The sequence below is a fragment of the Pseudophryne corroboree genome, chromosome 3, assembly GCF_028390025.1.
Source record: "Pseudophryne corroboree isolate aPseCor3 chromosome 3, aPseCor3.hap2, whole genome shotgun sequence".
NCBI classification, from domain to species: domain Eukaryota; kingdom Metazoa; phylum Chordata; class Amphibia; order Anura; family Myobatrachidae; genus Pseudophryne; species Pseudophryne corroboree.
In genome coordinates this window covers 204,796,476-204,811,749 of record NC_086446.1, presented here as the reverse complement: position 1 = coordinate 204,811,749, position 15,274 = coordinate 204,796,476, and the positions used below count along the sequence as shown (strand labels likewise).

At 47.8% G+C, this 15,274-nt stretch overlaps 1 protein-coding gene across 3 annotated transcripts in view; it reads right to left on the bottom strand.

Moving 5' to 3' along the window:
- Positions 1–15,274, bottom strand: part of GHITM (growth hormone inducible transmembrane protein) — a 149,278-nt gene that overhangs the window by 81,925 nt on the left and 52,079 nt on the right. For all 3 annotated transcript variants that reach the window (XM_063958776.1, XM_063958774.1, XM_063958775.1), the window contains exon 4: positions 8,582–8,693. In XM_063958776.1, coding sequence (XP_063814846.1) covers positions 8,582–8,693 — 112 coding nt within the window. The remainder of the gene's footprint in view (positions 1–8,581; positions 8,694–15,274) is intronic.

Below are 15,274 nucleotides of genomic sequence, written 5' to 3'. Positions count from 1 at the left end.
TCAAGATCCACTTCCACCTCGTGCTGAAGCTGCTGCCACTAGTCATGGCCGAGACGATGAAATGCCATCAACGTCGTCTGCCAAGGCCGATGCCCAATGTCATAGTAGAGAGCATGTAAAATCCAAAAAACAAAAGTTCAGTAAAATGACCCAAAAATCAAAAGCGTCTGAGGAGAAGCGTAAACTTGCCAATATGCCATTTACGACACGGAGTGACAAGGAACGGCTAAGGCCCTGGCCTATGTTCATGGCTAGTGGTTCAGATTCACATGAGGATGGAAGCACTCATCCTCTCGCTAGAAAACTGCAGTGCCACTCCTAGATGGGCCAGGTGTTTGTGTCGGCCACTTGTGTCGCTTAGCTTAGCCATCCAGCGACCTTGGTGCGCCTCTTTTTTTCTTTGTATCATGTGCTGTTTGGGGACTATTTTTTTGAAGTGCCATCCTGCCTGACACTGCAGTGCCACTCATAGATGGGCCAGGTGTTTGTGTCGGCCACTTGTGTGGCTTAGCTTAGCCATCCAGCGACCTTGGTGCACCTCTTTTTTTCTTTGCATCATGTGCTGTTTCGGGACTATTTTTTAAATCTGCCATCCTGTCTGACACTGCAGTGCCACTCCTAGATGGGCCAGGTGTTTGTGTCGGCCACTTGTGTCGCTTAGCTTAGCCATCCAGCGACCTTGGTGCACCTCTTTTTTTCTTTGCATCATGTGCTGTTTGGGGACTATTTTTTTGAAGTGACATCCTGCCTGACACTGCAGTGCCACTCCTAGATGGGCCAGGTGTTTGTGTCGGCCACTTGGGTCGCTTAGCTTAGTCATCCAGCGACCTCGGTGCAAATTTTAGTACTATTAATAATATTGTGAGGTGTGAGGTGTTCAAAATAGACTGAAAATTAGTGTAAATTATGGTTATTGAGGTTAATAATACTATGGGATAAAAATGACACCCAAATTTTATGATTTTAGCGGTTTTTGAGGGTTTTTTGTAAAAAAAGACCCGAATCCAAAACACACCCGAATCCGACAAAAAAATTTCAGGGAGGTTTTGCCAAAACGCGTCCGAATCAAAAACCCGAAAAATTTCCAGTGCACATCACTAATATATATATACATACACACACACAGTACATATATACACATTTAAATCTATTTACATGTATAATGCTCCTGAATGCTGCAAACTAACGCTCAGCTGGTTTGCTGACTCAATAATACATTCAAGTGTTAACCACTGGATTTTTACTACCATTGGTCCTGTGTGCAAATTAGTTTATCATGCCATGTCAGGAAGAGGTTTCAGATTTTTTCTATTTTCGGTTTTAATCTTGATCTTGGTCGCCACCAGCTACTATGGATCTTTTGTTTCTATAAACGGTGGCAAACTGTTTCCACAACTATTACGGCTTCTAATACGCCAACTTTTATATTGAATTAACGCTGTCTATACTGACTTTCTGGATTCAATTTCATATGTGACACATTGATTTCAAGTGAACTACTTTTAAACCACAAGTCCCTCTAGTGGAATTTAACACATTACACCTTTAGACATGTTTTACCCCTGAGGAAGTCCGATTGGACGAAACGCGTAGGGTTTACCAATTATTGTACACTGGGGGTAATTCTGAGTTGATCGCAGCAGCAAGTTTGTTAGCAGTTGGGCAAAACCATGTGCACTGCAGGGGGGGGCAGATATAACATTTGCAGAGAGAGTTAGATTTGGGTGGGTTATTTTGTTTCTATGCAGGGTAAATACGGCTGCTTTATTTTTACACTGCAATTTAGATTTCAGTTTGAACACACCCCACCCAAATCTAAATCTCTCTGCAAATGTTATATATGCCACACCTGCAGTGAAAATGGTTTTGTCCAACTGCTAACATATTTGCTGCTGTGATCAACTCTGAATTACCCCCACTATCCCTTTGCTTCGATTATTCCTCCTAGAGCTCACACCATCAAGGTGAGGAGGATTTTCATTTTAACATCTCAAGCATTTTGGTGTGTCCAAATAATTGAAATGTCATTTTATCATGTTTCATAATATGTCAAATCTATGACTATGGATTAAAAACTATTTTATATAAAGAATCTTACTAAACTGTGATTTTTTCGTCAGGTGATTTCTTTCTGGTGAGAGGGTTTCTCTATAGGCCCCAATCAGGTGCTCCCTAAGGGGAAAAGAACTCAAGAGAAGTCCCTCCCTTGAATCTGGAATTGATTACTTTTCAACCAGTCTTATTGCCACAGCGCACTCTGTATTTATTGCGTGTGTATGTATATATACATATATATATATATATATATATATATATAAACATACATACATACATATACACGTGCATGCATGCATACATACACACACACACACACACATATACACACATTTATTTATAGCCCTTTTCCACTTGCTAAATTTACCAGTGTTTTTGCACGGGGGCGCGCATCAACACGAAAAAGCTCAACACGGGTTGAGTGACCCTGGAATCCTACCCAGATAGCTACCTGGGTTGAACACGGTAAAGTAAAACAAAGGTAATGCTGCGCTTGTAATAAGCAGCTCTTATAAATATGGTAATGGTTTAAAAAGAAGAAGAGTGCTAAGGATAAAAATTTTAATTGTTATAACTAATGGTTAAAATGATAATGTTATAACTAGTGGCACCTGTGAAAAAAGAAGGTTGGTTAGTTTCAGTAATGTTTACACTCTTTTGAGGTATGGTGAATCTTACCCCTATCTTTCCCTATCCGGAGTGGTGACTGAGCGGCTGTTAGATGGGGGCCGCTTCCGTTGTTAAGGCCGATGGCAGGGCTCCGGCGTGCTTTGCTTCCGCTGCGTCCAGCGGGCTGTGGAACGCACGCTGTCAGTCTCTTCCTCCGGCCACGGGTGATGACGTCTCCGTGCTGCGGCCAAGCTCGGCCGTGTATTGCGCTATCCCAATTGAAAGTTAGAGAGTTCTACAAAGGCTCCAACGCGTTTCATGTGATAGCAGCGCACTTTTTTAAGAAGAGACTGACAGCGTGCGTTCCACAGCGTGCGTTGAACACGGTAAAGACCCGGGTAATTGTGCAGTGGAAACGGTCACTACCCGTGTTGTCAGACCCGAGTAACAAGTGACATCAATAGCTTTTACAGAGCTTACCCGGGTTAAGTGGGAATAGATCCGACCCGGGAATAACCCGTGTAGTGGAAACAGCAGGGCTGACACTTGTTGTAGCCGGTTTAAACATCCTGAATCGGACCCGGTACTCAGGTGGAAAAGGGGTATTATTTAATGCTGCATTACAAGCTTGCCACAGTGTCAAGGGGAGGGCACACAGGTTATTAGAAAACAATACAGAAGGTGAAGTGATGGAGACATAGAAATATATGTATAATATATATATATATATATATATATATATATATATATATATATATATATTTAGAAATGCACATATACTTTTCTCTAACGTCCTAAGTGGATGCTGGGGACTCCGTAAGGACCATGGGGAATAGCGGCTCCGCAGGAGACTGGGCACATCTAAAGAAAGCTTTAGGACTAACTGGTGTGCACTGGCTCCTCCCCCTATGACCCTCCTCCAAGCCTCAGTTAGATTTCTGTGCCCGACGAGAAGGGTGCACACTAGGGGCTCTCCTGAGCTTCTTAGTGAAAGTTTTAGTTTAGGTTTGTTATTTTCAGTGAGACCTGCTGGCAACAGGCTCACTGCATCGAGGGACTAAGGGGAGAAGAAGCGAACTCACCTGAGTGCAGAGTGGATTGGGCTTCTTGGCTACTGGACATTAGCTCCAGAGGGACGATCACAGGCCTCAGCCTGGAGGTGCAGTGCTGGGTTGGCATGGTCGGATTCCCTGACTGGAAATATTGATATCCTAGATAAGGATAGTATATTATTGTCTATAGAGCATTTAAAAGATGCATTTCTATATATGCATGATGCACAGCGGAATATTTGCCGAATGGCATCAAGTATAAGTGCGTTGTCCAATTCTACCAGTAAAATGGTCAGGTGATGCGGATTCCAAACGGCATTTGGAAGTATTGCCTTTGAAAAGGGACATTTGGGGTCGGTCTTTTAGACCTGGTGGCCACGGCAACAACTGGGAAATCCACGTTTGTACCCCAGGTCGCCTCTCAAAATAAGACGCCGTATTATCAGGCGCAGTCCTTTGTTGGCAAGCGGACAAAAGGTTCCTCTTTTCTGCTCGTGACAGAGGGAGAGGAAAAAGGCTGAAGAGATTAGCCAGTTCCCAGGAACAGAAACCCTTTCCCGCCTCTGCCAAGCCCTCAGTATGACGCTAGGGCCTTACAAGCTCAGGCACGGTGGGGGCCCGTTCTCAATGAATTTCAGTGCGCAGTGGGCTCACTCGCAAGTAGACCCCTGGATCCTTCAGGTAATATCTCAAGGGTACATATTGGAATTCGAGACGTCTCCCCCTCGCCGTTTCCAAAAGTCGGCTTTACCGACGTCTCCCTCTGACAGGGAGGCAGTTTTGGAAGCCATTCACAAGCTGTATTCCCAGCAGGTGATAATCAAGGTACCCCTCCTGCAACAGGGAACGGGGTATTATTCCACACTATTGTGGTACCGAAGCCAGACGGCTCGGTGAGACCGATTCTAAATCTAAATCTTTGAACACTTACATACAGAGGTTCAAATTCAAGATTGAGTCACTCAGAGCAGTGATTGCGAACCTGGAAGAAGGGGACTACATGATGTCTCGGGACATCAAGGATGCTTACCTTCATGTCAAAATTTACCCTTCTCACCAAGGGTACCTCAGGTTATGGTACAGAACTGTCACTATCAGTTCAGACGCTGCCGTAGGGATGGTCCACGGCACCCCGGGTCTTTACCAAGGTAATGGCCGAAATGATATCCCTTCGAAGGAAGGAAATTTTAGTTATCCCTTACTTGGACGATTCCCTGATAAGGGTAAGATCCAGGGAACAGTTGGAAGTCGGTGTAGCACTATCTCAGGTAGTGTTGCGGCAGCACGATTGGATTCTCAATATTCCAAAATCGCAGCTGGTTCCGACGACTTGTCTTCTGTTTCCTAGGGATGTTCCTGGACACAGTCCAGAAAAAAGGTGTTTCTCCCGGAAGAGAAAGCCAGGGAGTTATCCGAGCTAGTCAGGAACCTCCTAAAACCGAACCAAGTCTCAGTGCATCAATGCACAAGGGTTCTGGGTAAAAATGGTGGCTTCCTACGAAGCAATCCCATTCGTTAGATTCCACGCAAGAACTTTCCAGTGGAACCTACTGGACAAATGGTCCGGGTCGCATTTTCAGATGCATCAGCGGATAACCCTGTCACCAAGGACAAGGGTATCCATCCTGTGGTGGTTGCAGAGTGCTCATCTTCTAGAGGGCCGCAGATTCGGCATTCAGGACTGGGTCCTGGTGACCACGGATGCCAGCCTGCGAGGCTGGGGAGCAGTCACACAGGGAAGGAATATCCAGGGCTTAGGGTCAAGCCTGGATACATCACTTCACATAAATATCCTGAAGCTAAGGGCCATTTACAATGCTCTAAGCTTAGCAAGACCTCTGCTTCAAGGTCAGCCGGTGTTGATCCAGTCGGACAACATCATGGCAGTCACCCACGTAAACAGACAGGGTGGCACAAGAAGCAGGAGGGCAATGGCAGAAGCTGCAGGGATTCTTCGCTGGGCGGAAAATCACTGTCAACAGTATTCATTCCGGGAGTGGACAACTGGGAAGCAGACTTCCTCAGCACGACCTCCACCCGGGAGAGTGGGGACTTCACCCAGAAGTCGTCCACATGATTAAAAACTCGACAGGTATTGCGCCAGGTCAAGAGACCCTCAGGCAATAGTTGTAGACGCTCTGGTAACACCGTGGGTGTACCAGTCAGTGTATGTGTTCCCTCCTCTGCCTCTCATACCCAAGGTACTGAGATTGATAAGATGGAGAGGAGAAAGCACTATATTCGTGGCTCCGGATTGGCCAAGAAGGACTTGGTAACCGGAACTTCAAGAGATGCTCACGGAGGATCCGTGGCCTCTACCTCTAAGAAGGGACCTGCTCCAGCAAGGACCCTGTCTGTTCCAAGACTTACCGCGGCTGCGTTTGACGGCATGCCGGTTGAACACCGGATCCTGAAGGAAAAAAGGCATTCCGGATGAAGTCATCCATATCCTGATCTAAAGCCAGGAAGGATGTAACCGCAAAAACATTATCACCGCAATTGGCGAAAATATGTTGCGTAGTGCGAGGCAAGTAAGGCCCGACGGAGGAAATTCAACTGGGTCGATTCCTACATTTCCTGCAAACAGGAGTGTCTATGGGCCTGAAATTGGGGTCCATTAAGGTTCAGATTTCGGCCCTGTCAATTTTCTTCCAAAAAAGAACTAGCTTCAGTCCCTGAAGTTTAGACGTTTGTAAAAGGGGTACTGCATATACAGCCTCCTTTTGTGCCTCCAGTGGCAATTTGGGATCTCAATGTAGTTTGGGTTCCAAAAGTCACATTGGTTTGAACCACTTAAATCTGTGGAGTTAAAATATCTCACATGGAAAGTGGTCATGCTGTTGGCCCTGGCCTGGGCCAGGCGCGTGTCAGAATTGGCGGCTTTATCCTGTAAAAGCCCTTATCTGATTTTCCATTCGGACAGGGCGGAATTGAGGACTCGTCCTCAGTTTCTCCCTAAGGTGGTTCCAGCGTTTTCACCTGAACCAACCTATTGTGGTGCCTGCGGCTACTAGGGACTTGGAGGAATCCAAGTTGCTGGATGTTGTCAGGGCCCTGAAAATATTTCCAGGACGGCTGGAGTCAGGAAATCTGACTCGCTGTTTATCCTGTATGCACCCAACAAGCTGGGTGCTCCTGCTTCTAAGCAGACTATTGCTCGTTGGATTTGTAGTACAATTCAGCTTGCACATTCTGTGGCAGGCCTGCCACAGCTAAAATCTGTAAAAGCCCGTTCCACAAGGAAAGTGGGCTCGTCTTGGGCGGCTGCCCGAGGGGTCTCGGCTTTACAACTTTGCCGAGCAGCTACTTGGTCAGGGGCAAACACGTTTGCTAAATTCTACAAATTTGATACCCTGGCTGAGGAGGACCTGGAGTTCTCTCATTCGGTGCTGCAGAGTCATCCGCACTCTCCCGCCCGTTTGGGAGCTTTGGTATAATCCCCATGGTCCTTACGGAGTCCCCAGCATCCACTTAGGACGTTAGAGAAAATAAGAATTTACTTACCGATAATTCTATTTCTCATAGTCCGTAGTGGATGCTGGGCGCCCATCCCAAGTGCGGATTGTCTGCAATACTTGTACATAGTTATTGTTACAAAAATCGGGTTATTATTGTTGGGAGCCATCTTTTCAGAGGCTCCTCTGTTATCATACTGTTAACTGGGTTCAGATCACAAGTTATACGGTGTGATTGGTGTGGCTGGTATGAGTCTTACCCGGGATTCAAAATCCTTCCTTATTGTGTACGCTCGTCCGGGCACAGTATCCTAACTGAGGCTTGGAGGAGGGTCATAGGGGGAGGAGCCAGTGCACACCAGTTAGTCCTAAAGCTTTCTTTAGATGTGCCCAGTCTCCTGCGGAGCCGCTATTCCCCATGGTCCTTACGGAGTCCCCAGCATCCACTACGGACTATGAGAAATAGAATTATCGGTAAGTAAATTCTTATTATTTATTACAAACCTTTCAGTGCCTGCATACCATTGTGAGTTAACAGCCAGCAGCAAGAACCAGCAGGGATGAGCTGACACCTCTCTGAAGGATCAGTCAGTCACTCACCTGGTCTTCACGGAGAACAGTTCGCTGGTTGCATCTGAGAAAGCCGCTTCTGGGCGAAGACCAGAGTGCGCTATTGAATAGATGTCAGCGCGGAGCCTCGGACGGCCTCTGACAGAGTCAGGCTTTAGTAGCAGGAAAGTACATTTTCCTGGCAACAGCAGCACACATGTTGTGGGCCTATTTTGATGGGGGGGCCTAGAGCTGCAGCTCCACCCACCACATTGTTAATCCGGCCCTGAATATAGAGGATTACAAACCCTAAAAGTACTGGAAATTTAACGGAAATTGTTCAACTACTATTCACATCTATAGATAACCCAAGGCCAATGGGGTGGGGTACCAGTGAAACAACATTCAGAATACTAACAATCAAAATAACCAAATGTTCTGATTGCAGACATGTTAAAAATGTTGTCTGATTAAAACAGACATCCATAAATTTGATATAATGTTGACATATCCAAAATGTCGTCACTGCGAATGTAAACAGTAACAATGGGAAGGCAGATACCATGGCCATATACATTGAGATTTCTCAATATATGGCCACGATATCTGTTGTGTTACAGGCTGTCAGACAAAATGCCTGTTACACTGATTTGCTAAACTACCTGACAAATCACATTGGTAAAGTGGAAGATGACACAATGCTGTATTCAGATCATTTAAAAGGCAAAGTTTCTCTTCCATGCAACATTTGTCTTTTTCTGTTCACCATGCCTCAACTATAATATGCCAACAATGCTTAACAAGAAGGTGGAACATTTATAGGCAAGTGCTCCCTTAAATATTACGTTATAAGTAACTTACACGGCTTTCTCAATCGCACCGTATTCATTAGACATTCCCAATCCATAGTAACACAATGCACCAAGACCGACCACAGCACTTCCAGCGACAAATAGTCTTCCCGATTCATGAACTGAAGTACAGGGAGAAAAAGAAAATGAATCAAGGCTGAGAAACTAGCGGAATAACAATCCATGAAGTTTTTCTGACAATATTTACAATGAGCAGTGCAGTACTATTTTATTTTCTACTGTGAAAAAACGAGATTTATGGTAAGAACTTACCTTTGTTAAATCTCTTTCTGCGAGGTACACTGGGCTCCACAAGGATAGACATTGGGGTGTAGAGTAGGATCTTGATCCGAGGCACCAACAGGCTCAATGCTTTGACTGTTTCCAGAATGCACAGCACCGCCTCCTCTATAACCTCACCTCCCTGCACAGGAGCTCAGTTTTTAGTTAACCAGCCCAATGCAGTAGCAGGAAAAGAGACAACGGTTAGTAGCCACACACACCACACTCTCACAACAGGAGAAGTGTCAGCGGCTAATGCCATACCAACCCAAAGAAGCTAAGTGCGTCAGGGTGGGCGCCTTGTGGAGCCCAGTGTACCTCGCGGAAAGAGATTTAACAAAGGTAAGTTCTTACCATAAATCTCGTTTTCTGCTGGGGGGTACACTGGGCTCCACAAGGATAGACATTGGGGATGTCCTACAGCAGTTCCTTATGGGAGGGGACGCACTGTAGCGGGCACAAGAACCCGGCGTCCAAAGGAAGCATCCTGGGAAGCGGCAGTATCGAAGGCATAGAACCTTATGAACGTGTTCACTGAGGACCACGTAGCCGCCTTGCACAATTGTTCAAGGGTCGCACCACGGCGGGCCGCCCAAAGAAGGTCCAACAGACTGAGTAGAATGGGCCGTAATGTGAGCAGGAGCCGACAGACCAGCCCTCACATAAGCATGTGCAATTACCATTCTAATCCATCTGGCCAAAGTTTGCTTGTGAGCAGGCCAGCCCCGTTTGTGAAATCCAAACAGTACAAAGAGAGAATCAGATTTCCTAATGGAAGCAGTTCTCTTCACAAAGATACGGAGAGCCCGTACCACATCCAAAGACCTCTTTGGGATACAGATCAGGAGAAACAAGTGCCGGAACCACAATCACCTGGTTAAGGTGGAACGAGGAAACCACCATAGGTAAATATCCGGGACGAGTCCTAAGAAAAGCCCGGTCACAGTGAAATATCAGATATGGGGAACTACAGGACAAGGCACCCAAATCAGACACTCTTCTAGCTGAAGCAATAGCCAGCAGAAACACCACCTTAAGGGAAAGCCACTTAAGATCAGCTGAAACAAGAGGTTCAAACGGAGACTCTTGTAACGCCTCCAAAACCACCGACAAGTCCCAAGGAGCCACAGGCGGGACATAGGGAGGTTGGATACGCAACACACCCTGAGTAAAAGGTATGCACATCAGGTAAGGTCACAATTTTTCTCTGAAACCACACCGACAAGGCAGAAATATGAACCTTGAGGGAGGCCAGACGCAGGCCTAAGTCCAGGCCCTGCTGAAGAAAAGCCAACAACTTGGCTATACTAAACTTGGAAGCGTCATAATCGTTAGATGCGCACCAAACAAAGTAAGAATGCCAGACCCTATAGTAAATCCGAGCCGAAGCCGGTTTCCGGGCCCGCAACATAGTATGAATGACCGCCTCAGAAAACCCTTTAGCCCTTAAGACGGAAGCTTCAAGAGCCACGCCGTCAAAGACAGCCGGGCTAGGTCCTGGTAGACACAGGGGCCCTGAACGAGGACGTCTGGGCGTTGTGGAAGTAGAATTGGACGCTCTGACTATAGGCCTTGCAGGTCTGAGAACCAGTGCCATCTGGGCCACGCTGGAGATATAAGAAGCAGAATTCCTTTTTCTTGCTTGAACTTCCGAATTACCCTGGGCAGGAGTGACACCAGAGGGAACACGTACGGCAGCCGAAACCTCCACGGCACCGCCAGCGCATCCACGAATGCTGCTTGAGGATCCCTTGTACTTGCTCCAAAGACCGGAACCTTGTGATTGTGTCAAGACACCATCAGATCTACGTCTGGAAGACCCCACTTTTCCACTAGGAGTTGAAACACTTCTGGATGGAGGCCCCACTTGCCTGCATGTACGTCCTGACGACTGAGAAAGTCCGCTTCCCAATTCAGGACTCCCGGAATGAAGATTGCCGATATGGCCGGTAGATGGCGTTCCAATGTAGAATCCGTGAGACTTCCTTCATTGCCAGACGGCTTCGAGTGCCGCCTTGATGATTTATTTAAGCCACTGTGGTGGTGTTGTCCGACTGCACTTGAATAGGGCGGTTCTGAATTAAATGCTGGGCTAGGTTCAATGCACTGAAGACCGCCCGCAATTCCAGAATGTTGATTGAGAGGAGGGACTCCTCCTTGGTCCACCGACCCTGAAGGGAGTGTTGCTCCAGCACCGCGCCCCAACCTCTTAGACTGGCATCTGTGTCATCAACAGGACCCAGTTGGATATTTAGAAGGGACGGCCCCTGCACAATTGTTGGTCCCGGAGCCACCAGAGCAGCGACAGACGGACCTCCGGAGTCAATGAGATCATTTGAGACCTGATCCGGTGAGCCAGGCCGTCCCACTTGGCTAGAATCAGCCTCTGTAGGGGGCGAGAATGGAATTAAGCATACTCCACCATATCGAATGCTGATACCATGAGGCCCAGCACCTGCATCGCCGAATGTATCGACACTTGCGGACGAGAAAGGAAACAACGAATCCTGTCCAGAAGCTTCAGGACTTTCTCCTGACACAAGAACAACCTCTGGTTGTGAGTGTCCAATAGCGCTCCCAGATGCACCATGCTCTGAGCAGGGATCAGGGAGGATTTCTTTCAGTTGATGAGCCACCCGTGGGCTTGTAAAAACCTTACCGTCAAATCTAGATGACGTAGGAGAAGTTCTGGGGAATTTGCCAGGATTAACAAGTCGTCCAGATACGGCAGTATCCTGACCACTTGACGGCGGAGTACCACCGTCATCACCGCCATGACTTTGGTGAAGACTCGCGGAGCCGTTGTTAAACCAAAAGGTAACGCCCGAAACTGGTAATGGAGGTTGCCAATAGCAAACCTCAGGTATTGCTGACGTGACGCTGCTATAGGAAAATGCAGGTAAGCATCCTGTATGTCCAGGGAGACCATGTAGTCCCCAGGTTCCAAGGCCAGAACTATAGAGCGAAGGGTTTCCATACGGAACTTGGAAACCTTAACAAACCTGTTCAATGCCTTGAGGTTGAGAATGGGCCGGGAGGACCCATTTGGTTTCGGGACTAGAAACAGCGGAGAATAGTACCCCCGGCCCCTCTGCGCAAGAGGAACCTGTACTACGACTCCTGTATCTAGGAGGGTCTGTACCACCGAATGCAGAGTGTTTGCCTTTGTCTGGTCCAACGGGACGTCTGTCTGGCAAAATCGATGAGGGGGTCGGTTTTTGAAGGCTATGGCGTAACCTCGAGTGACGACTTCCCGTACCCAGGTATCTGAAGTGGTCCTCAACCAATCCTTGGTATACCCTAGAAGCCGGCCCCTCACCCTGGGATTCCCCAGGGGGAGGCCCGCCCCGTCATGAGGCAGGCTTATCAGCCTTGGAAGCTGGCTGACGGGCCGCCCAGGCTCTTTTGGGCATTGGCTTACCAGGTTTGGAAGTGCGGGCCTGCTTGTTGTACGCCTGACCTTTTGCTTTACCTGAAGGACGAAAGGGGCGAAAGGAAGTACCTTTAGCCTTCGACACAGAAGGAGCGGTACTTGGCAGACAGGCAGTTTTGGCAGTAGCCAAGTCAGCCACTATCTTATTTAAGTCCTCCCCAAACAGAATATCTCCATTGAAAGGGAGTACCTCCAGAGTTTTTCTAGAATCCAAATCCACAGACCAGGATCTCAGCAACAATATCCGGCGAGCCAGGACTGACGTAGTAGAGGCCTTGGCTGCTAGGATACCGGCATCAGAAGCCGCCTCTTTAATATAGCGAGAAGCTGTGACAATATAAAACAAGCATTGTCTAGCATGGTCAGAGGAGATTTCAGCTTCTAACTCCAAGGCCCATGCTTCAATAGCCTCTGCAGCCCATGTTGCTGCAATAGTGGGCCTTTGTGCAGCACCCGTGAGGGTGTAAATCGCTTTCAGACAACCCTCCACACGTTTATCCATAGGCTCTTTTAGAGACGTGACGGTAGTGACAGGTAGAGCTGAGGAAACCACCATCCTAGCCACATGTGAGTCTACTGGAGGAGGCGTCTCCCAATTCTTAGACAGCTCTGGTGCGAGGGGATAGCGAGCCAGCATCTTCTTTTGAGGCACAAACTTCGTACCCGGATTTTCCCAGGATTCCTGACGTATATCCACTAGGTGGTCAGAGTGAGGTAAAACTTGTTTAACCACCTTCTGACGCTTGAACCTATCTGGTTTCTTAGGAGGGACGGATGGCTCGGGATCATCCGTAATCTGTAGAATTAATTTAATCGCCTCCAAAAGATCAGGAACATCCAGATGTGAACTACCCTCCCCCATCAGCAGTATCTGAGTCAGAATCTGTGGGGTCAGTGTCAGTGACAGCAGTGGATTGTAAGGAGACAAGCCCCAAGGGGGGCTTAGGCAAACGATGGTCAGACTTTTTAGTAGTCAGGGACTGGTTCAACTTCTTCAATTGAGCAGATAAATCGTCCGCCCACGGCGGGTTAGCTGCAGGGACCACATACGGTTGTACCGGCATAGGGGGTCCCATAGGGGGTGTTTGTTTATTAACTAGCGTACGTAGAAGCGTGGAAAAAGCGGCCCACGGTGTATCATTATGTACCTCCGTTGCCACAGTCCCACTGGGGGGCAAGGAGGCCCCAGAACCAGAGCCCACAGCTGCTATATTCTCCTCATAGGGATCTGTGTCTTCAGCAACACCGGCAGTGTGTTCAGCCCCAGAACCGTTACCCTCAGAAGCAGACATGATATAACTTGCAGTATCAGGTAACACAGTACAATTGGCAGCAGCACAATACCTCTTACCCAAACCCCTGCGCAGTGTAGTCAGCGCCAGCAGAGATAAAGGAGAGATATGGTGACTAAAATCACAGAGAAAAATACGTATTAAAGTATATCTTTGTGAAAATCCTATATCAATATAAAACCTGACGCACCAAGCCCCCTCAGGTTATAGAATATAGGGATAGCAACTTGAGTGAAAGACACGAAATGGACACCACTCAGCTATCTAATGCACACACACATAGTAATAACCTCTGCATTGTTCAAACTGTGACTAACAATAATACTGCACTGGACTAGCTTATAAATATAGCTATATAGTCAATAGATATAACACTACACAGTAAGAACTGGATGTATCTCACAGGGTAATTGTACTAGAAAACCCTGACTAAATGCACTCTTTCTTAACTAGCACTGTCTAAAAAGGCAGGTAGAATACTTAAGTGTCATGTAAAGTCACAGCACTGACAACCAGGCGGCTTTACACAGGAGGATTTGCCCAAGCAGTCCCAGGAACAGTGAAGCTGAGAGATAATGGCGCCCAGACACTGACGGGGAGTGAGGGAGAGACAGATATGCAGCTCCAGGGCGGGAACATTTGCGGGAAATGGCGCCCTGGGGCTGGGGGAGGGGCTTCAGGTCTAAGCCTTATCCCCCTGCTGGCAAAACAACCGGGTACTGTGGGCTACTGAAAATGGTTTAGAGAGAAAACCTGACCTGCACCCATGCCCTGGTGATCTAGTGGGATCGCCTGTACTGCCACAGTGTCCAACGCCAGCACGCGCAGCCCGCCTCCCACTGACCGCGCCGGATCGCGATAGACCCACTCACCACCTCCCGAAGCGCGGCCATGCGATCCCGGAGAGCTCCCGTCGTGTGTGCTTGACGTGAAGAAAACCGGAGCCTCCTGCTGTAGTTACCCGGTAACCAGGTCTCGGGAGTGTACAGCGCCGCTGGGGAGAGCTGGAGCTGCAGCAGTGAATGTCTTCTGACATTTACCACCGCTGCTGCCCTTGTAGTCTTCACTTTTGTCTTCAAAAAAAGCTCTTCTTAGGGCTGCCTGGAGCAGCCCGTCTGTTATGTGCCTGCTTACTGCAGCACCAACTACAAAACGGAGCTCCTGTGCAGGGAGGCGGGGTTATAGAGGAGTGGGCGCTGTGCATTCTGGGAACAGACAAAGCTTTGAGCCTGTTGGTGCCTCGGATCAAGATCCTACTCCACACCCCAATGTCTATCCTTGTGGAGCCCAGTGTACCCCGCAGCAGAAAACAGGATTTTGATACCTACCGGTAAATCCTTTCTCCTAGTCCGTAGAGGATGCTGAGGTCCACTTCATGACCATGGGGTATAGACTGTTCCGTAGGAGCCATGGGCACTCTTAAGACTTTTCAATGGGTGTGAACTGGCTCCTCCCTCTATGCCCCTCCTCCAGACCTCAGTTATAGGAACTGTGCCCAGCGAGACGGACATTTCGAGGAAAGGATTTACTTTAATACTAGTGGTGAGATACATACCAGCTCACACCTCAACCATGCCGCACAACATGGCATTCAATATAACACACGCCAACAGGCATGAACTAATTGCAGCAACATGCTGAAACCAAGATAACACAACTGTAATAACTAAACTGCAGGTAAAGTACGCACTGGGAC